The 23,057-nt window shown below is 36.5% G+C and overlaps 1 protein-coding gene across 1 annotated transcript in view; it reads left to right on the top strand.

Moving 5' to 3' along the window:
- Positions 1-213: 213 nt before the first annotated feature.
- LOC141664601 (uncharacterized) overlaps positions 214-23,057 on the top strand; it is a 121,576-nt gene continuing 98,732 nt past the window's right edge. Inside the window, exons 1-5 of the mRNA XM_074470559.1 lie at positions 214-274; positions 364-445; positions 556-694; positions 838-998; positions 1,201-1,321. Coding sequence (XP_074326660.1) covers positions 214-274; positions 364-445; positions 556-694; positions 838-998; positions 1,201-1,321 — 564 coding nt within the window. The remainder of the gene's footprint in view (positions 275-363; positions 446-555; positions 695-837; positions 999-1,200; positions 1,322-23,057) is intronic.

Genomic DNA, 23,057 nt, shown 5'->3' with positions numbered 1-23,057 from the left:
ATATTTCCAAGTTTAGGATTACCGACAGAAGGTTTATGCTGGACTTCTCATTGACTAATATTACGGTGGATGAAACTTTGTTTTTATTGTTCGAATTATATCATTTCATAATCTTAAACGTACATATACAAAGATTCTCATAAGGTCACTGTATGGGGGTAATCATGCCATGACTACTGATGCACGTATTAAAGAGGTTAATGCATGATTTAAATGTGGGAGGAGGAGCCTACAATTGTTATAGTGTCAAGTACAAAGCTTAAGATTTGGAAGAGTAAGTCTTATAAAATTCAATATTAATGTAGTAAATTGTGAGGTGATTAACGTGTACTCAACATTATTTCGTTTTATATGTATATACAGGTTCGGTTCAAATTAGCACACTACCCGCTTCTAAGATATACATCAATTTGGATAATGATTTTGTTCTTGCTATGAGGCAGAGGTGCACTCATTCTCATCAACTACATTTTTTGTGATATATCATCTATATATTAAATTATTAGTTAAATATTTTTAGAAGAATTTAAAATTATTTGTCCATATTTGGATCAGGCTTCGCGAAGAAGGTTATGTACCTCCTGAAAAGACAATTTCTTCTCCAACTACAACATATGTTACAGAGGCGGTGCCTGTCAATCAAACAGTGACACTAAAGGAGTTAAGTGAGAAAACTTCTACTGATTTTCTGAAGGTATTATTTATTTATATGCTTCCAATTTCAAATCAATGTGTAAGTTCGACTATACTACATTCTATAGAGTATTAATACCGCATAATACGAAGTTGATTTTTTTGTTAATGTAATACATTAAAACATGTCAATGCAATATGTAGACGAGTTTCATGTGCAAAGTCAGGATTAAATTCGTTAAAGAGAGTGACAATTGGTGGTATGGTAGCTGCAACAATAATGATTATCACGAAGAAGTTATGAAATTCGACGGAAAGTATCGATGTGCCAGATGCCAGAAGAATTATCCAGTACCACAAAAGAGGTCATCAAGAGAATGAATTTGTATCTCGATGACCTCTTTTGTGGTACTGGATAATTCTTCTAGTATCTGGCACATCGATACTTTCCTTCGAATTTCATAACTTCTTCGTGATAATCATTCTTGTTGCAGCTACCATATATATATATATAATAATACCTGTAAAATTGAATAATCACCAAGAATTTATATATTCCATTTGCAGGTTCAAGATCGTTATTCTCGCTGAAGATGCTACAGGAGTTTTTAATTTTATGTTATATGATCGTTCCGTGAAACGACTGTTGGGCAAAACAGTAACTAAGTTGATGGAGGAAGGATACAAGGTAAAGTACTTTAATCCTTTTAGTTGTGACGACTGAGAATGTTACGACGTAATTAAGTCAATAAAGTGTGATTTATGTGAAGTGATTATAATTGTGTGATTAAGTGTTGATTAATTGTCTTTTCTATATATTGGAGTCTAGGAGCGTAAATAAAAGCGTTCCAATTTAAAGAGTCAGCTTAGGAGTTAAGTTGTGTTGTCGGGCCGTCAGGTAGAACGGAACCCGTCCTAAAAAGGGGTTAAGATATTTAAAATGTGAAGTATGTGTTTTTATGTGAAATAAAATGTTTAAGTAAAGGATTTCGTCCTAGTGACTTGTCGGTCGATAATGATAATGAGAAGCGTAATTGAAACACTGAGTGTCGGGCCGTCATGTAGAACGTGACCCGGAACGCGTAAAAAGGAATAATGTAATATCCGGGATATATCGTGTAATTATTTTTGATATTATTATGTGTTCCCAGTATCTATTCTGTGAGTTAATTGTTAAGTGTTATCTGTACTTGAATATTCAAAAATAATATTAATTGAGTATTTTAATTTTTATATGTCCAAAATAAAATATAGATAATTGTCATATCTTCCTAATTATTTTTATGTTGATTTATGGATTTATAAGAATCATATGAAATTTCTAAAATCTTTTTCCGGGTAATTATAATCTATTTTATAAAAACGGGAACCAACCGACGTCAACCGTTGTTACGTTTTTGGAACCCGAAACTCTTCCGAGAACTCCTTCCTAACCAAATTGTAATATTCCGAGCATTTTTCTTGTTTCGACTTTTTCGATCCGGCTTACGGTTTGTCCTGCGCGGGTCCCGGCGCAACATTTTCGATACAATATTCGTTTCGGTAAATCAATAAAACCCGTATTATCGATAAACGGGAGCTTTTTATTAAACTATCCCAATTATCACTTCGTAATACGTGTCACCAGGCGCTGAGACCAAGACCGCAGTACAAATTGTACTGATTTGGATAATTATCCCGAAAACCGATACCGTTTGGATCAGTTTTTACAGATAAACGTACTATTTTATATCCGGAATGATCCAACGGGATACAAATTTTCCGTAATTATAAATAGCCTTTTACCGTATTTTATTTCGTATCAAAATCATTTGCAGATAGTTAATTATATAATTTTCAGAGAAAAACCCTAATTACATAAATTGTTCTAAGAATCAAACAGCAAAACGAAGGCGTTACCGATCTCTGTTTTTAAAGCTTGAGTAACCAAAACGAAGGATTTGAGGTGTTCTATCAGATTCTGAGCTTTATTTCACTGCAGAAATCAAGGGTATTTTTCTAAAAATTTATTTATTTTCGAATTTATTTTATTAAAAATATGATTTTTTGTTCGGATGATTGTTTGTATGATTTGATGATTGCATGTTGTAGAGCTTGTTTTCCTGATGATTTTCATATGGCATACGTCTGATTTGGAGTTCAATAACATGTTCAAATTTGAGTTTAATTTTCGAATTTCAAAATTAGGGTTTATAACCCGTATGAATGTTCTTAATTGAAATTTGGGGGTTTCTTATTCTGTGATAGATTGATGTTGTGTTATAGTGGGTTGTGTTCTCTGTGAAATTTGCAATCTAGTCGTATAAGTTTCATGAACCAACGAGGTCTGTAGAGAAGGGAGTTGTGTTTTGAAGTTTTCCGATGTTCGCCGGAAACTGGAAAACTTCACGGCCAAATTCCGGCCAACTCAGGGATTGTTAGGTTGTTTTGATTGCATGGTTGTGTTCCTGGTAACCTGTAGATGTGATCTGGAGCTTGTGGCAAGGTGAGGAGGCCGGAATCGTGTTCTCCGGCCACCCCTGTGTTTTCCGGCGACGGGATGTAAAATTTACAGTTTGGTCCCTGGACTTTTGAAAACGATGCAGTTTGGTCCCTGTAGTTTCCAGACTTTGCAAAAATTGGATTTCTGTTTTAAAAATGTTTAAAAATCATATTTCCTATTTATTTTTATTATAAAAATTCGTTTTTAATTTCTGAAAATTCTAAAAATTATTATTTTAATTCCGAAAATTATTTTTAATTCACAAATAAATCTGAATTAATTAGTTAATTAATTTTAGTTAATTTTTAATTGATTAATTAGTCAATTAATTCGAAAATTAATTGATTAATTGATTTAATTAATTATTAATTGATTTTAATTAGTTATTTAATTAGATTTAATTATTTAAAAATGATTTAAAAATTCTGAAAAATAGTTTCGAGCTTTAAAATATTATTCTAAATTATTTCCAAGGCTCGATAATTATTCTAAAATTATTTCGGAGCCAGAATGGGCCAACCGAACCCTGTTTATTAACCCGAAATTGATCCAACGACCCGTTTTAATTCCGAAAAATGTTTTAAAAATCATTTTAAATAACCGAAAGCATATTTATGACCCGAGACTTCTTTATAGATGATATTTCATTGATTACGTGATGTATTATGTGTTATACGTGACCTATTGTTTGACTATCGGTCTATATATTCGGTGTTTACTTGGTTATTGTATAGATTTCAATCCGTTAATCAGATTTGGGTAAAATGAAGGGTAGATAGAAGTATGTGTTGAATATAATCCTGTGAGTTGATGATTGATAGATGCTTATGATATGTGAGCAGAAGAGGCAAGGCGTAGGAAAGGGAAACAGGTAGTTGAGGAGTAAGACGATTGTGATTGAAAGCAAGTGCAGGATAGTAAGCTAATATCAGGCAAGTGTTCTGAACTTTCTCGAGATATTGTAATTCTTGATAGTTTTGTTGACATTGCAAGTGCTTTGAAGCACGGAAACCTAAATCCTGATTTCGGTTATTATTCTTGAGCTATGAACCATATTCTTTCTAAGCCATTGATTATTGTATACCCAAACACGAACCACAAATCTACGATACTACTCCACAAATACATACAAACTAAATACCAGACACTGAACTGGATTACTATATACTCAATCCATGATATCTTATGCTTTGAAAGACCAAATCCTTGAAACCCTGAAACATTGTTTCCTTTATTATCTAATTCTTTCATTACCCAGCATTCAAGCTTTGAAAGTACCTTGTTGATCCTTACAAGGATTGAAACCCTTTCATTGTTAAACATTTATTGTTGTTAATGATTTCGGTTATTGTTTATTATTGCATATTCTGTTATTATGTTAGAATTGGATTGTTTTTATAAAATTGTGGACCAGATTCGTGGTCAGACTATATAATGGTCAAGTTAGGCCAATGTGTGCCTTGGATCCAGTAGTTAGAGCAATGCTGTGTGCCTTGCTCGGGGTTAGTGCGTGACTGATCAGCAGCCTAACCTTGGTTTTAAATTAAAAGTATAATATCCAATTCTAAATCATAATCCATTGTTCACTTGATATCATAACCATATTCACCTGATGATCATTATTCTCAGTTTTGTCATTGTGACTTGCTGAGCTAGTTAGCTCATTTGTGCGATGTTGTTTATATTCTTTCCAGTTAAAAAGGAACCAGTTGGTAAAGAGGATCCCCAGTCCAGCGCGAGAGCTAGGGGTTTAGGTTGAGAAAGCTGAGCTAGTAGCCTTCTTTTGGAATAATTTAAGTTTGTAAAAGTTTGTTATAATGTTTAATACTCAGTTGAATTTGAAATAGTTGGGATTTGAACGGTTTGTAATATATTAGTGTGTTTGGCTTGTGTGCATACTTTAACCTGTTGCGGTCCGTGGTGGTTGGTAAGTAGGGTCATTGCATATATTATTATTATCTTTATTATTGTTATAAGCAGGTTATAATTAAGGTGTGTGTGTGGACCCCAAACTTCTGACCCAGGTTTGGAGGGCGCCACAGGTTTGGTATCAGAGCTACAGGTTATAAGTCACTGACACAAGCCTAGGTTAACGGGAATGGGTAGAGGGTTAGGATTAGAAGTAAGACATAGGATGATAGAACGTTGAGAGGTTGAGTGTTTCGGTATATCAGGTATTAGTGTAAATTGCGTTATGGTACGAGATTCTTATATTACGATATGATTTCAGATAGCAGAGATGGCCGACTCTTTTATTCCCGTACCAGATGATCACTCAGAGCCTTTAGTTGGAGCACCAGCATCGGATCCACGTCCTGTTATTCCACCAGCATTGGCTATTCTACCTCCACCGGTGTTGCAGCCCGTACCATTGCAGGCTATTCCACCTCCAGGCATGAGGCCACCTGTCAGAGGACCCCCACCAGCTGATTCAGATTCCACTGGGCATTCAGTAGCGAGTGCCCCATTCCAGTCTACATTGCCCCCAGTTCCTTATTACCGGTATGAGGCTCTTCTATTGGAGCGTGATTCCTTGTTGGCTCAGATTAGAGAGTTACAGCATATCATCAGGACTACAGATGTTAATCGTGGTGTGAGGGAGCTTCGAGAGGAAATTCATGTGACACGGAGGGTTCCTGAGGCTAGGTTACATGGAGCTACACTACCTGGCAGAGGCCCTGATGCACTGCTGGGCTGGGCTACTGAGGTGATGAAGGACTTTGAGAGGATGGCAGGACCAGAGTTTCCTTGGAGCTGAGTTAGAGATTTTGAGATGAAGATGCTGAGTAGTGTTGTTATGATTATGTAGTATGGACAGTAGTGTGTAGTGTGTATTAGAAGACTTTTGAGTTGTATTTATAGACTAGCGATGCTGACTAGTGAGTAGGTTGTTGTACCCTTTTTGCTTTTACTTTCGAAGCGTCTTTACGCTTGTACTACCCTAAAACTTTTTATCTATATATATCAGTACCTTTTTCCTTTCCAACACTGTCATTTATTTTATCGCACCTGTTTTACTTTACCTTATTTATTGCACCAGTATACCCTGTGATACCATGTGCCCTGTTTTCCATAACTGTTTATATTCTGTAAAGAAGCATGCAATTTATTTAGTCACAACTGTTTTCAAAAAGAAATATTTCTGTTTTGCAAAACTGTTCTTTTATGTAAAAGATTAATTCAAAAGCTAATTAAGTTGATTGATTCTTTACAGAAAATGCCTCCTAGAAGAAATACCCGCACCAACACCCAGAGTGAAGAAACCAACAACAATAATAACCAAGATGATACAACCCAGAATGTGAACCCAGGACCCATGGACCCAGCAATAGCCCAGATTCTTCAAATCTTGGCCCAACAAACAGTTCACCTGGCACAGCAACAACAAAGACAGACCAATCCCCAAGTAACTTTCAAAACTTTTCAGGCAATAAACCCACCAGAATTCAAGGGTTCGTTAGAGCCAATTGAAGCAAATGTTTGGTTAAAGGAAATAGAAAAGGCATTTGCCTTAGTGAAAGTGAAAGAGGAACAGAAGGTTGAGTTTGCAAGTTACTATTTGAAGAATGAGGCCACCTATTGGTGGGAATGGTGAAGACATTGGAAGGCACAGATGTTATTAGTTGGGAAAGGTTCAAGGAATTGTTTTTAGAAAAGTATTTTCCTCAGTTTGTTCAGGATCAAATGGAGCTGAAGTTTTTAGAGTTAAAGCAAGGGAATATGTCGGTAACAGATTATGAGGGGAAGTTTGAGGAATTGTCAAGGTATGTGCCGTCGTATGTTGATACTGATAGAAAGAAAGCTAAGAGATTCCAGCAAGGCTTGAAGCCATGAATCAGGGGGAAGGTAGCTATTTTTGAATTGGATACCTATGCCGGGGTTGTACAGAAAGGTATGATCGCAGAGACAGAGAGTGAGATGTTCCAGAAAGAAAAGGAAAGCAAGAAAAGAAAAGTTGAGGGAAGTGAGGGTCAGTCACAAACAGGGAAGTTTCCAAATTTTAAGAAGGGCAAGTTTCAGCCAGGGAGAAATTTTAATTTCAGGAGACAAAATGCAGGAGACGGAGGCCAGGGCAATCGTCCAGCTAATGTGAATCAGCCGAATCAGTTGAGATTAACTTTTCCAGATTGTCAAGTATGTGGAAAGAAGCATGGAGGAGTTTGTAACAAGTTGAATGCGGTATGTTTTAAATGCAACCAGAAAGGGCACTACTCGAGGGAGTGCCGAAATCAGCCAGCAAGAGAGCCAGCAAATAAAGATCAACCTATCCGGAATCCAGCAGTGAAAGTTCCAGTCATTGGATTTACATGCTTTAAATGTGGGAAGCCAGGACATATGGCCAGGGATTGCAAGACACCAGCCCCAGTTAGTAATGCATTGAGAATTATGGGATCTACCCCAGCAGTAAATGAGACTTTAAGGGCTAGAGTTTTCGACATGTCAGTGAAGGATGCTATCCAGGGTACGGATGTCGTGGCAGGTATGCTTAATGTGAATTCTTTATGTGCCAAAGTGTTAATAGACTCGGGAGCAACTCGATCGTTTGTTTCACAAGATTTTGTTAGTAAATTAAACTGTCCAGTTGAGTGCTTAAATGAAATAATGACTGTGGAATTAGCAAATCAAGAACGTGTAACTGTGAACCAAGTTTGTGGAAATTGTGAGATTGAGATTTCTGGTAGTAAGTTTTGTGTAGATTTGATACCATTTAAGTTAGGAGAATTTGATGTGATATTAGGGATGGATTGGTTATCTAAGCATGATGCTCAGATAGATTGTCGAAATAAGAAAGTAATGGTGAAAATGCCAGACGAAAGAATAGTAACGTTCAAAGGTTAGAAACAAGTAAAGAAGTTCTTAACGATGATTCAAGCCAAGAAGTTACTACGGCAAGGATGCGAGCATTTCGTAGCATACGTGATTGACAAAAGTCAGGAGCCAGCAAAACTTGAAGATATCCCAGTAGTGAATGAATTTCCAGACGTATTTCCCGACGAATTGCCAGGACTTCCTCCAGATAGGGAAATTGAATTTGCGATCGACTTAGCACCTGGAACAGAACCAGTATCCAAAGCCCCGTACAGAATGGCGCCTGTTGAGATGAAAGAGCTAGCAAAGCAATTGCAGGAATTGTTAGAGAAAGGAGTAATCAGACCCAGCGTATCCCCGTGGGGAGCCCCGGTATTATTTGTCAAGAAGAAAGATGGAAGCATGAGACTGTGCATTGACTATAGGGAGCTCAACAAGTTGACAATCAAGAATAAGTATCCGTTACCCAGAATTGATGATTTGTTTGACCAATTGAAGGGAGCCAAGTATTTCTCCAAGATCGATTTAAGATCGGGATATCATCAACTGAAGATCAAACTAGAAGATATACCAAAGACAGCTTTCAGAACAAGGTATGGATATTACGAGTTTTTAGTGATGTCTTTTGGATTGACCAACGCCCCAGCAGCGTTTATGGACCTGATGAACATAATTTTCAAGGAATATTTGGACAAGTTCGTTATAGTATTTATAGACGATATTTTGATCTATTCAAAGACGGAGGAGGATCATGCGAGACATTTAAGGACAACTTTGGAGATTTTAAGGAAAAAGAAGTTATATGCTAAATTGTCGAAGTGTGAGTTTTGGCTACAAGAAGTTCAGTTCTTAGGACACATAGTCAGTAACGAAGGGATCAAAGTGGACCCGGCAAAGATCGAAGCAATTACGAATTGGGAGAGACCGAGAACACCCACTGAGGTAAGAAGTTTCTTGGGATTGGCAGGATATTATCGACGATTCGTTCAGAATTTCTCAAGGATTGCCACACCATTAACAAAGATTATACGAAAGAATGAAAAGTTTATATGGAATGACAAGTGCGAAGAAAGTTTTCAGGAATTGAAGCAGAGATTAATCACAACACCTGTTTTGTCACTTCCAGACGATCGAGGGAATTTCGTAATTTATAGTGATGCTTCCTACAAAGGATTAGGATGTGTTCTTATGCAGCACGACAAGGTGATTGTGTATGCGTCAAGGCAATTGAAACCACACGAACAAAAGTATCCTACTCATGACTTGGAGCTAGCAGCTATAGTTTTTGCTTTGAAGATTTGGAGACATTATTTGTATGGAGAAAAGTGTGAGATTTTCACGGATCACAAAAGTTTGAAATATATATTTACCCAAAAGGAACTTAATATGAGGCAAAGGAGATGGTTATAATTGATCAAGGATTATGATTGCTCGATTAATTATCATCCCGGTAAGGCGAACGTGATGGCAGACGCATTAAGTCGGAAGGAAAAGTTAAATGAGTTATCAGTACCTGAAGATATATATAAGGAATTTCAGAAATTGGAATTGGAAATTAGAGTTTGCGAACCTGAGGAAGCGAAAGTGTACAGTATGACTTTCCAGCCAGAGTTGTTGAAGAAAATAAAGAAATGTCAGAAAGATGTAATGGATCAAGATATAAATCGTTTGGTAGGTGAAGAATTATGCACGCAGAAGGATGATCAAGGCATTTTGAGATTTTCATCTAGAATCTGGATTCCACCAGTGACGGAGTTAAAGAATGAAATTTTACAAGAAGCACATTGTTCAAGATATTCCATCCATCCAGGGAGTACCAAAATGTACAGAGATTTAAAGAAAAATTATTGGTGGCCAGATATGAAGAGGGAAATTGCGGAATGGGTTAGCAAATGTTATACCTGTCAGAGAGTTAAAGCAGAGCATCAAAGACCAAGCGGATTGCTACAGTCATTAGAGATTCCATAGTGGAAGTGGGAACATATTACCATGGATTTCATAGTTGGATTACCAAGGACAAGGGCTAATCATGATGCCATTTGGGTTATAGTGGATAGACTTACCAAGTCAGCTCATTTTCTGCCTATAAATAAAAGATTTTCGCTCGACAAGTTGGTCCATATGTACCTAAAAGAAATTATAGTTCGTCATGGAGTTCCAGTGTCTATCGTATCTGATCGAGATCCAAGGTTTAATTCAAGATTCTGGAAGAGTTTTCAAGAATGTTTGGGAACAAGACTGAATATGAGAACAGCTTATCACCCCCAAACGGATGGCCAAAGTGAAAGAACGATCCAGATAATCGAGGATATGTTACGTGTTTGTGCTATTGATTTCAAAGGAAGTTGGGACGAACATTTACCTCTGGTAGAGTTTGCTTACAACAACAGTTATCATGCCAGCATTGGAATGCCACCCTATGAAGCCCTTTATGGACGCAAATGTAGATCTCCCATATATTGGGACGAAGTAGGAGAACGCAAGATACTTGGACCTGAACTGGTACAGCAGACAAAGGAAGTTGTTGAACTTATCCAGAAAAGATTAATAGCCGCTCAAAATCGTCAGAGGAAATATGCAGACCAATCAAGGAAAGACATGGAATTTGAAGAAGGAAGCTTAGTATTACTGAAAGTATCACCACGGAAAGGACTAACGAGGTTTGGAAAGAAAGGGAAGCTAAGCCCAAGATATGTCGGACCTTTTGAGATCCTAAAGCGCGTTGGCAAAGTAGCTTACAAATTGGCGTTACCTCCGCACATGGAGCACATTCACAATGTTTTTCGTGTATCGATGCTCAAGAAATATAATCCAGACTCCAGGCATGTAATAGAATATGAGCCAATAGAGCTTCAGGCAGATTTATCATATGTAGAGAGTCCGATAGAGATTCTAGAGGCAAGAGAGAAAGTATTGAGAAATAAAGTGGTAAAGTTAGTAAGAGTATTATGGAGAAACCCAAAGGTTGAAGAGTCAACCTGGGAGTTAGAAAATGATATGAGAGAAAAATACTCTTATTTGTTTTCTTAGGAGATTCTGAGGACATAATCCTTTTAAGAGGGGAAGGATGTAAAATCCGGGATATATCGTGTAATTATTTTTGATATTATTATGTGTGCCCAGTATCTATTCTGTGAGTTAATTGTTAAGTGTTATCTGTACTTGAATATTCAAAAATAATATTAATTGAGTATTTTAATTTTTATATGTCCAAAATAAAATATAGATAATTGTCATATCTTCCTAATTATTTTTATGTTAATTTATGGATTTATAAGAATCATATGAAATTTCTAAAATCTTTTTCCGGGTAATTAAAATCTATTTTATAAAAACGGGAACCAACCGACGTCAACCGTTGTTACGTTTTTGGAACCTGAAACTCTTCCGAGAACTCCTTCCTAACCTAATTGTAATATTCCGAGCATTTTTCATGTTTCGACTTTTTCGATCCGGCTTACGGTTTGTCCTGCGCGGGTCCCGACGTAACATTTTCGATACAATATTCGTTTCGGTAAATCAATAAAACCCGTATTATCGATAAACGGGAGCTTTTTATTAAACTATCCTAATTATCACTTCGTAATACGTGTAACCAGGCGCTGAGACCAAGACCGCAGTACAAATTGTAATGATTTGGATAATTATCCCGAAAACCGATACCGTTTGGATCAGTTTTTACAGATAAACGTACTATTTTATATCCGGAATGATCCAACGGGATACAAATTTTCTGTATTTATAAATAGCCTTTTACCGTATTTTATTTCGTATCAAAATCATTTGCAGATAGTTAATTATATAATTTTCAGAGAAAAACCCTAATTACATAAACTGTTCTAAGAATCAAACATCAAAACGAAGGCGTTACCGATCTCTGTTTTTAAAGCTTGAGTAACCAAAACGAAGGATTTGAGGTGTTCTATCAGATTCTGAGCTTTATTTCACTGCAGAAATCAAGGGTATTTTTCTAAAAATTTATTTATTTTCGAATTTATTTTATTAAAAATATGAATTTTTGTTCGGATGACTGTTTGTATGATTTGATGATTGCATGTTGTAGAGCTTGTTTTCCTGATGATTTTCATATGTCATACGTCTGATTTGGAGTTCAATAACATGTTCAAATTTGAGTTTAATTTTCGAATTTCAAAATTAGGGTTTATAACCCGTATGAATGTTCTTAATTGAAATTTGGGGGTTTCTTATTCTGTGATAGATTGATGTTGTGTTATAGTGGGTTGTGTTCTCTGTGAAATTTGCAATCTAGTCGTATAAGTTTCATGAACCAACGAGGTCTGTAGAGAAGGGAGTTGTGTTTTGAAGTTTTCCGATGTTCGCCGGAAACTGGAAAACTTCACGGCCAAATTCCGGCCAACTCAGGGATTGTTAGGTTGTTTTGATTGCATGGTTGTGTTCCTGGTAACCTGTAGATGTGATCTGGAGCTTGTGACAAGGAGGAGGCCGGAATCGTGTTCTCCGGCCACCCCTGTGTTTTCCGGCGACGGGATGTAAAATTTACAGTTTGGTCCCTGGACTTTTGAAAACGATGCAGTTTGGTCCCTGTAGTTTCCAGACTTTGCAAAAATTGGATTTCTGTTTTAAAAATGTTTAAAAATCATATTTCCTATTTATTTTTATTATAAAAATTCATTTTTAATTTCTGAAAATTCTAAAAATTATTATTTTAATTCCAAAAATTATTTTTAATTCACAAATAAATCTGAATTAATTAGTTAATTAATTTCAGTTAATTTTTAATTGATTAATTAGTCAATTAATTCGAAAATTAATTGATTAATTGATTTAATTAATTATTAATTGATTTTAATTAGTTATTTAATTAGATTTAATTATTTAAAAATGATTTAAAAATTCTGAAAAATAGTTTCGAGCTTTAAAATATTATTCTAAATTATTTCCAAGGCTCGATAATTATTCTAAAATTATTTCGGAGCCAGAATGGGCCAACCGAACCCTGTTTATTAACCCGAAATTGATCCAACGACCCGTTTTAATTCCGAAAAATGATTTCAAAATCATTTTAAATACCCGAAAGCATATTTATGACCCGAGACTTTTTATAGATGATATGTCATTGATTACGTGATGTATTATGTGTTATACGTGACCTGTTGTTTGACTATCGGTCTATATATTCGGTGTTTACTTGGTTATTGCATAGATTTCAATCCGTTAATCAGATTTGGGTAAAACGAAGGGTAGATAGAAGTATGTGTTGAATAGAATCCTGTGAGTTGATGATTGATAGATGCTTATGATATGTGAGCAGAAGAGGCAAGGCGTAGGAAAGGGAAACAGGTAGTTGAGGAGTAAGACGATTGTGATTGAAAGCAAGTGCAGGATAGTAAGCTAATATCAGGCAAGTGTTCTGAACTTTCTCGAGATATTGTAATTCTTGATAGTTTTGTTGACATTGCAAGTGCTTTGAAGCACGGAAACCTAAATCCTGATTTCGGTTATTATTCTTGAGCTATGAACCATATTCTTTCTAAGCCATTGATTATTGTAAACCCAAACACGAACCACAAATCTACGATACTACTCCACAAATACATACAAACTAAATACCAGACACTGAACTGGATTACTATATACTCAATCCATGATATCTTATGCTTTGAAAGACCAAATCCTTGAAACCCTGAAACATTGTTTCCTTTGTTATCCAATTCTTTCATTACCCAGCATTCAAGCTTTGAAAGTACCTTGTTGATCCTTACAAGGATTGAAACCCTTTCATTGTTAAACATTTATTGTTGTTAATGATTTCGGTTATTGTTTATTATTGCATATTCTGTTATTATGTTAGAATTGGATTGTTTTTATAAAATTGTGGACCAGATTCGTGGTCAGACTATATAATGGTCAAGTTAGGCCAATGTGTGCCTTGGATCCAGTAGTTAGAGCAATGCTGTGTGCCTTGCTCGGGGTTAGTGCGTGACTGATCAGCAGCCTAACCTTGGTTTTAAATTAAAAGTATAATATCCAATTCTAAATCATAATCCATTGTTCACTTGATATCATAACCATATTCACCTGATGATCATTATTCTCAGTTTTGTCATTGTGACTTGCTGAGCTAGTTAGTTCATTTATGCGATGTTGTTTATATTCTTTCCAGTTAAAAAGGAACCAGTTGGTAAAGAGGATCCCCAGTCCAGGGCGAGAGCTAGGGGTTCAGGTTTAGAAAGCTGAGCTAGTAGGCTTCTTTTGGAATAATTTAAGTTTGTAAAAGTTTGTAATAATGTTTAATACTTAGTTGAATTTGAAATAGTTGGGATTTGAACGGTTTGTAATATATTAGTGTGTTTGGCTTGTGTGCATACTTTAACCTGTTGCGGTCCGTGGTGGTTAGTAAGTAGGGTCATTGCATATATTATTATTATCTTTATTATTGTTATAAGCAGGTTATAATTAAGGTGTGTGTGTGGACCCCAAACTTCTGACCCAGGTTTGGAGGGCGCCACAAATAATATTAAAGAAGGATAAATTTCTACGATCAGACATGAGTAGAGATGTGTTCTTATGTGTGCTTACTTGTCTGTATGCATGATTACGTGATCTGTTGACATTTTTATGGATTTAAGGGAATTATTTGATTTAAATAAAAGTTTATTTAACCTTCGCGCATTTTTATAAAATTATCTAAGTAAGATAAAAGCATGGGATTTGTTCTGTTATCTTCATAATAGTCCTATAGACTTTTTAAAAATAATGAACAAATTTATTTGGTGGTCATTGCATTTTAAATTGATTTTTATGTGATAAATTGTTATTATTAAAGCGAACTTGCGAAAATCATATAAAATCAACGGACGTTCAAAATCTTATTATGAGTAATGGTTGGAAAGCTAATTTCGAGATCTAAGTTTTAAAATTGTCAATCGCTATAATTTTTCAACTTTCTGAGAGAGATATATTTATTATTCCACCAATATTCTATGGGAGTAAAAAGAGAATGGAAAATCAATTTAAAAAGGGAATTAGAGAAGTACTAAATTGCCCTTGTCCTTATTATTTATAAACTCATCCTCCCCCTTCCTTTTCTTTTTTCCCCCGTGCACACCATTCTCTCTTTCTTTCTCACTCTCTCTCTCGGCTCTCTTTTCTCTCTTGGTATACTACTTGTTCCTTTGATAAATCTCACCAATTCTTCTCAAAATCTGTTGATAAACACATATAATTAGGTATTAGAGTGTGCATGTGTGTATATCCACTTGCATGCAAGCTCGATGTGTGTGTGTGTTCATACTTGATGCGTGTGTACGTATGTATATATGATCCAATATGTGCTTAAGGAGGTGATTTTATGATTGAAAAATGATTTTCAAAGCTAAATGAGTCTTGTATGTGCCTTGTGTGTGCATAAATCAGAGGTTTTAAGGTTGGAAACCCCGAAATGGGGCACCACCGAGAAATCACCGCCACCGGTGATGAGCTCCGGTGAACCGGTGGTGAGTTATGGTGGTAAAACTGAACTCTAATTCCACAAAAACTTGATTTTTGGTGTTTGAATGCTTGGTTTGTTTGAATTTCAAAAAGGGTTTTGATTTCTAAAAGTTAAGTTGATAATTTCTTAATAGGAATGAGTTGTTGAAGTTTAAGTCTATGAATTATGATTTGATTTGAATGATTAGATGAATTTAAAGCTAAATTAGAGCATGCATGTATTTATTTGATGTAAAAGCCGTATAGGGCTTTGGTTTATCAAAAAGGGATTGATTATAGTTGATAAAAATGATTGTTTGATGGTCGTTTGAAAATGATAAGTTAAATAGAGTGTTTAATGGAATTAGGGATGAGAAATTCGAATATAAATATGAGATTATAGGTTGCCTTGGTTCGAATTTTTATTGATAAAGGAAGAAGAATTAAATTGGTGTGTTATTCTTGCTTGGATTCATTAGAATTTAGGATTAAACCATGGAAAGATGCTTGCATGCTATGTATGAGATCAAAAATTGAATGCATGTTGGTTGTTCTTGAAAATCCGAATGATATGGTTATTTTTATGAGAATATTAAGTTGGATTAAGTGAATATTTGATTGATTATATGTTATATGGATTTGGTATGAAAATTTACTTGATTTTGGGTGATGTTTGTAGAATGGCCGAATGGTTTATAGTAGTTAGAAAGATCAAATTCTAATTTAAGTACTTGAAATGATCATGAAGATTAGTTAAGGATTGTATGTAATATTTTGCTTGATTTGCTATGTTTGGTTCGAATTAAAGTATAAAGGAAAGGGGATGATTGATTTGTGTTAACTATGGTTGTCGTGTTGGTTTAAAGATGACTTTAGGGTTGTTATTGTAAGTTTTGTCGTTTGTTTATTCGTATAAGAATTTCAAGTATAAAGAGCTATGTGTACTAATATAAAGTATGATTTGACTTCGAGTTGAGATAAGGATGTTTATAAGTCGATTGTCGAGTATATAAAGGTGTAAAGGTTAAGAGTAAAGTATATGACATGTGATGTGCTATGTGCTTATGTGTATAAGCTATACTCATATATTCGAGTCAAAGGTATAATCGAGCTATCGTATTGAGTAATCGTTCCGGGAACGAGAGTTGAGAAACTGATTAAGATTTTTGTTTTATTGTAGATTCGGAGCGTGAGGGCATTCAGGCTAGGAAAGGAAAGGATATACTAGGTGGCAGTAGTTCAACCTTCAGGAAAGCGAATTCAGGCAAGTAACTCTCATTACTTGTGAGAATAGTTATAGAGAGGTTATTGTTCATACCATGTAGAGTATGGAACTGTTAATGATTTGAGATACCCTGTTTTTGATCTTGATAACCTGTTATTGATAATCTTAATGATTCAAGCCTTTGGTAACCTGTCCTTTCTGTTCAAGTTATTTGTTAAGCCATGAATTGTATTGAACCCTATAATTACCTTTACGAACCCTTTTTAATGAAACCTTATTTCTTGATCACCTTATTGATCCTTTTAATAGATATTGATCCTTTTGATTTAAGTACCTTGTTATCCCTGATTCAGAATCCTTAGAGTTGTTCCTTGCTTGTCTTTGAATCACTTCCTTAACTTTGTTTTCTTGAAATTTGACTTAAGAATGAGTTTCGACTCGAAAGAGTCTGAATGATTTCATATTCTTGGTAATGATAAAATGAATTTAGAAAAACCTACTTTTTCCAACTCAAGGTTTTCCAAACGAATTCCTGATGGATTGGATTAGGACGTAAGAGGCTAGTGGGACTAGTCCAGTCATGGTAAGAGGCTACCGTGGCTAGTCCAATTTAAGGCTGAAATTATGCCGATTGGTACCTTAAAGACCGGATGGAGGTCGGTACGGGCTGATCACCCGTATTATAATGAAATAGAAAGATAAAGTGATCCAATCAAGGGTTCTATATTGATTATTTAAAATGGAACTGAAACATCATGTTCAGTAATTGATTCTTGAAAATGAAAATGGTTTATATCACTTTGAAAAGAGTTGATTGTGATATTGTGAAGCTTAAAGCTCGTGAACCCTGATCTTAATCTGTTGATCATACAATTGGTTCATATAGTGAAATATTGTTGCTTTCCTTTCTGAAAGATCTGTTCTGATCCTTTAATGATTTGTGATGAATGTCGGCTTTCACCCTACTTTGAGCCTTGTTCCTTGAAAGCCCCACATTTTTCCTTCATAACCATTTCTTAACCCAAAAGATGGAAATCTGCCACCTAGAACAAATAAAGTAGAATGCCCTGAGATTGGTAAAGTGTATTGTGGATTTCATATCGTAGAATTGCTTTATAGTTACTTGCTGAGTTTTATACTCATATGTTTTGTTTCAATCTAACCATGGCATTTAAGCAAGAAGATGGCCAGGCTTAGGCGCACTGCTCATAAAAGCGTACCTGGTGGTCCCTATCGTGTTGAGGGCTTCCGGTTGTCAGAGCAGGTAGTGGTATTTCTGAGTAAGCAAGCGCTTAGCTAGAGAATTGTAAAGATACAATGGGTTATCTATCGGTTCCATGTCGGAATCGATTATGTTTATTTAATATTAATTTGGGGTTGTAAGTTATATTTTATGATTGGTAGTTGTAATCTTATTTCATATTTTATCATGTTTGATCCTGTTAGTAGTTAATCGGGGTTTATGCTTATTTAATTATTAGATTAAAGGTATGTGGGTCCTCATTTCCTAACCTCGAGATTGAGGGCGTCACAAGTTGGTATCAGAGCTACAGGATCTAGTCCCTGAGACAAGTTAGGAATAAAAAGGGGTATTTTGGGTATATATGTATATCGCGAGAGAGTTCGACTCATATAGAGTTGAGTTAGACTATTAGGTATAGTCTAAGGAAAGTGTGTAATAGTGAAGTGGAAACTAGAGTTAGGGTGTGAGTTAGCCGGAAGGCTTTATTTAACCCTAACATTGTTTCTTGGTTGTTGTTTTGTGTTTTCTCTCAGGATCCCAGTAGTGGCAGTGACTCAGATTCAGAGATTAGTTTGACCGGTACCCCAGTGGACCCCATTCCACCCTCTCCAGAAGAGCCTGTGTATGTTAGTTCAGACCCAGAGGAGGACCCTTTTGAGAGTAGTAAGATACCTATGCAGATTTCACCCTTGAGGCCAGATTCAGAGACCCCTGCCCCTGAGCCAGAGTCTGAGATGCCTAAGACTGTACCTGTCAGTGTTGGTGGCAAGTTAGCCCAGGATCGAGACTTTGTTTACTCCTGTATTCTTGAGTTGGGAGCTTTTGGTGGATAGGTTGATTCGAGACTCTAGGAAGAGGACTTCAGTAGTGATGGAGGAGTGGAGAGCCAGGATTCAGTTGGTGGAGCAGGTTGTCAGGAGGAGATTGGATGAGGGACCATCCACTAGTGATGCTGATGCTGAGGCCCAGAGGCTGCATAAGATTATTCGCTGGATGTTGGTTGTGTTGAGAGAGATTCTGGATGATTAGACGGGACTGTTGGTTGAGCCCGTAGTTGTTGTTTTTCAGCGCCAGTAGGCTTTGGGATACTTGGTCAGATGCCGGGATCCCTTTTTCAATTGTTATGTTGTATTTCGGATCATTGTAGTAGTGGTTGGTAGAAGTTAGGGGTAGATAGGGGGATGTTTTCCAGTTTTTCCTTTGTTTAACCCTGCTATATTATTGTACCTTATTTCAGAATTTGTGATAGCCAGACTTTTCTTTATGTAACCTTTGTTTAAACAAATCTATTATCTTGTTTTCCATTGTGCACCCTAAACATCTCATAAACTGTTCTAAATATTATGTTTCCGTACAACCATTCGTAATACCCTATCATGTGCCATGATAAAACAACACTGATATGATAGTTATGTAGTAATAGGATTGCATGTGCAAAATTGGGTAAAGCTTAAAACCCGCAAAAGAGATTTTATAGTAAAATGTTGTTATATATGCCATGCTATCGTATTGCTAAATAATTGCTCAATCAGGTTTGTAGGAAATGGCTAACTCACCAGATCACCAAGAAGAAGAAATTCCAACCCAAGACCCAGAAGTAAACCCAGAAACCACCATGATGAGCAGACTTGCTCATCTTTTGCAACAACATGTGGCCCCTAAAGTTGGAAACTTCAAACACTTTTAATCTGTTCATCCCCTAAAATTCTTAGGTTTGCCAGACCCGATTAAAGCTCAGTCATGGTTAAGAGAAATGGAAAAAAGCTTTTGAGTTAGCAGAAGTTAAGGACGACAAGAAAGCTCAGTATGCGAGTTATTACCTTAAAGATGAAGCAAGTTTCTGGTGGGAGTCTTCGAAAGCGTTGTAGGAAGGAAAGGACTTATCATAGGAGAAGTTCACTGAGATGTTTCTGGAGAAGTATTTGCCAAGCTATATGCAAGATCAGTTGGAGATGAAATTTTTGGACCTTAGGCAAGAGGATATGTCGGTAGCGGAGGATGAAGTGAAGTTCTCGGAGTTATCTAGATTCGTACCTGAGTATGTGAATACGGAGGAAAAGAAGGCAAAAAGGTTCCAACAAGGACTTAATCCATGGATTAGGAGTCAAGTAGCGTTGTTGGAGATCAAGAATTATGCTGCCTTGGTATAGAAGGCAATGATAGTGGAAGGTGAGCGTGAAGCTGCGAGGAGAGAAAATGAAGGAAGAAAAAGGAAATTTGAAAGCTCGGAGCAAGAGAAAGGGAGTTCAAAGTTAGAGGAAAGTTTGGAAAGAATGGTGGAGGTCAGAACTAAAAGTTTCAGAAGTTTAAACCCGGTAATGGAGCTTAGAAGAACCGTTTCCAGAAAGCAGGACAGCCGGGGAAGGATAACAGACCTCAAATTCAAGAATGCAAGAATTGTGGAAAGAGACACCCGAAAAGGTGTAATAAGTTGGATGTGACATGTTTCAAGTGCAACCAGAAAGGGCATTATTCTTCAGAATTCCCAAGTGGAGCAAGGAAGCCTGACTTGGCTTGTGTCAAGTGCGGAAAGGTGGGCCATATGGCCAAGAATTGCAAAGAGCCTGTTCAGAAGGCCAATGTTCTTAGGATTGCTGGACCGTCGTCTCTCCCAGCACCATCAGCTCAATCCAGAGCTAGAACCTTTAATATGACAATGAAAGATGCGGTGCAAGATGCGGACGTGGTAGCAGGTATGCTTGTTATTAACTCAGTAGAAGTAAAAATATTGATGGATTCTGGAGCAACTAGATCTTTTATCTCTGAAAGTATTCTTGATAAGTTGAATTGTGTTGCATACCCTCTAGAACCTAATTTGATTATAGAGGTAGCAAATCAAGAGAAAGTTATTGTTAGCAAAGTCTGTCCCGATTGTGATGTGGCCATAGAAGGTCGGCACTTTTCTGCTGACTTAATTTCCTTTAAGTTAGGAGAATTTGAAGTTATACTAGGAATGGATTGGTTGTCAAACCATGAGGCACAAATAGAATGTAAAAGTAAGAAGGTGAAGTTAAGAACAAAGGATGGTGAGGAAGTGATATTCAAAGGAAAGAGGCAAGAAAAGAAATTCTTAACGGCTATCGAGACGAGGAGATTAATACGTCAAGGATGAAAAGTTTATTTGGCTCATGTTATGGATGTAGAGCAAGAGTCCGTAAGGATCGAGGATATTCCAATAGTAAGAGATTTTCCGGATGTGTTTCCTGATGAATTGCCTGGACTACCTCCAGATAGAGAGATCGAGTTTACGATTGATTTGGCTCCTGGAACGGAACCAGTATCGAAAGCTCCCTATCGTATGGTGCCAGTCGAGATGAAAGAATTAGCCGCTCAGTTGCAATAATTGTTGGATAAAGGAGTAATTCGGCCGAGTGTATCCCCGTGGGGCGCACCGGTGTTGTTTGTAAAGAAAAAGGATAGAAGTATGAGGTTGTGCATTGATTATCGCGAATTAAATAAGTTGACGATTAAGAATAAGTACCCTCTACCGTGAATCGATGACTTGTTTGATCAGTTAAAAGGAGCTTCATGTTTCTCCAAGATTGATTTAAGATCTGGGTATCATCAACTAAAGATTAAAGCGGAAGACATACCCAAGACAGCGTTTTGAATGAGATATGGACACTATGTGTTTTTAGTAATGGCATTTGGTTTGACGAATGCGCCAGCCGCGTTTATGGATCTTATGAACAGAGTGTTCAAGCAATATTTGGATAAGTTCGTTATTGTGTTTATTAACGATATACTGATTTACTCAAAGACGGAAGAAGATCATAAGGAGCATTTGAGGATTTCTTTGGAAACTCTGAGGAAAGAGAAGCTGTACGCTAAGTTTTCGAAGTGTGAATTTTGGCTAAAGGAAGTGCAATTTCTTGGTCATGTAGTTAATAAAGAAGGAATCAAAGTGGACCCAGCCAAGATAAAAGCTGTAATGAATTGGGAAAGACCCAAGACTCCTACAGAAGTCAGAAGTTTTCTGGGATTAGCCGGATACTACAGGAGGTTTGTGCAAGATGTCTCTAAGATTGTTGTCCCATTAACGAAGTTGACAAGAAAGAACGAGAAGTTTGTATGGACGAAAAAGTGCGAGGAAAGTTTCCAAGAGTTAAAGAAGAGGCTGGTAACGGCCCCAGTATTGGTATTACCAGATGAAAAAGGGGAATTTGTGATATTCAGTGATGCTTCATATATAGGACTTGGATGTGTGTTAATGTAGCACGGGAAGGTAATAGCATATGCGTCAAGGCAACTCAAGCCGCACGAGCAAAAGTATCCAACGCATGATTTGGAATTGGCAGAAATTGTGTTTGCCCTTAAGATTTGGAGGCATTATTTATACGGGGAAAAGTGCAAGATTTATACAGATAATAAGAGTTTAAAATATATCTTCACCCAAAAGGAATTGAATATGAGACAAAGAAGGTGGTTAAAATTGATCAAAGATTATGATTGTGCGATAAACTATCATCCTGGAAAGGCAAACGTGATAGCAGACGCTCTAAGTCGCAAGGAAAGGTTGAATATGCTAACGTCATCGGAAAAATTGATCAAGGATTTTGAAAAGATGAAAATAGAAGTGCAGACTCCAAAATTTGGAGGTGAAGCTATATATGCGATGTCATTCCAGCCTGAAATATTGGAAAAGATTCGATGTTGTCAAGAGCAAGTGATGAATCGCGAAAAGGATAAGTGGACAGGAGAAGAAATTAAAGCTCAAAAGGATGGAAAAGGAATATACCGTGTTAACTCACGTATTTGGATACCTAATGTTGTGGAGCTAAAGTATGAGATTTTGCAAGAAGCACATAACTCGAGATTTTCAATTCACCCTGAAAGTACGAAAATGTACCAGGATTTAAAAGAGAGTTATTGGTGGCCAAACATGAAAAAGAAAATTGCGGAATGGATAAGTAAGTGTTATACGTGAGGAACATCAGAGGCCAAACCGATTGCTTCAGCCCCTGGATATACCAGAATGGAAATGGGAACATATTGTGATGGATTTCGTGGTGGGATTACCTAAAACCAAGTCTAATCTTGATGCGATTTGGGTGGTAATCGATCGGTTGACAAAGTCAACACATTTCTTGCCGATAAATGAAAGGTTTTCATTGTAAAAGTTGGTCAAATTGTATTTGGATAAGATTGTGATGCGTCACGGAGTTCCTGTATCTATCGTGTCTGATAGAGATCCAAGGTTCAACTCGAGATTT

This window comes from Apium graveolens, chromosome 6, assembly GCF_009905375.1.
Source record: "Apium graveolens cultivar Ventura chromosome 6, ASM990537v1, whole genome shotgun sequence".
In the NCBI taxonomy this organism is placed as follows: Eukaryota; Viridiplantae; Streptophyta; class Magnoliopsida; order Apiales; family Apiaceae; genus Apium; species Apium graveolens.
Note: the sequence above shows the minus strand (reverse complement) of the source record. Positions and strands in the feature narration are given on the sequence as shown.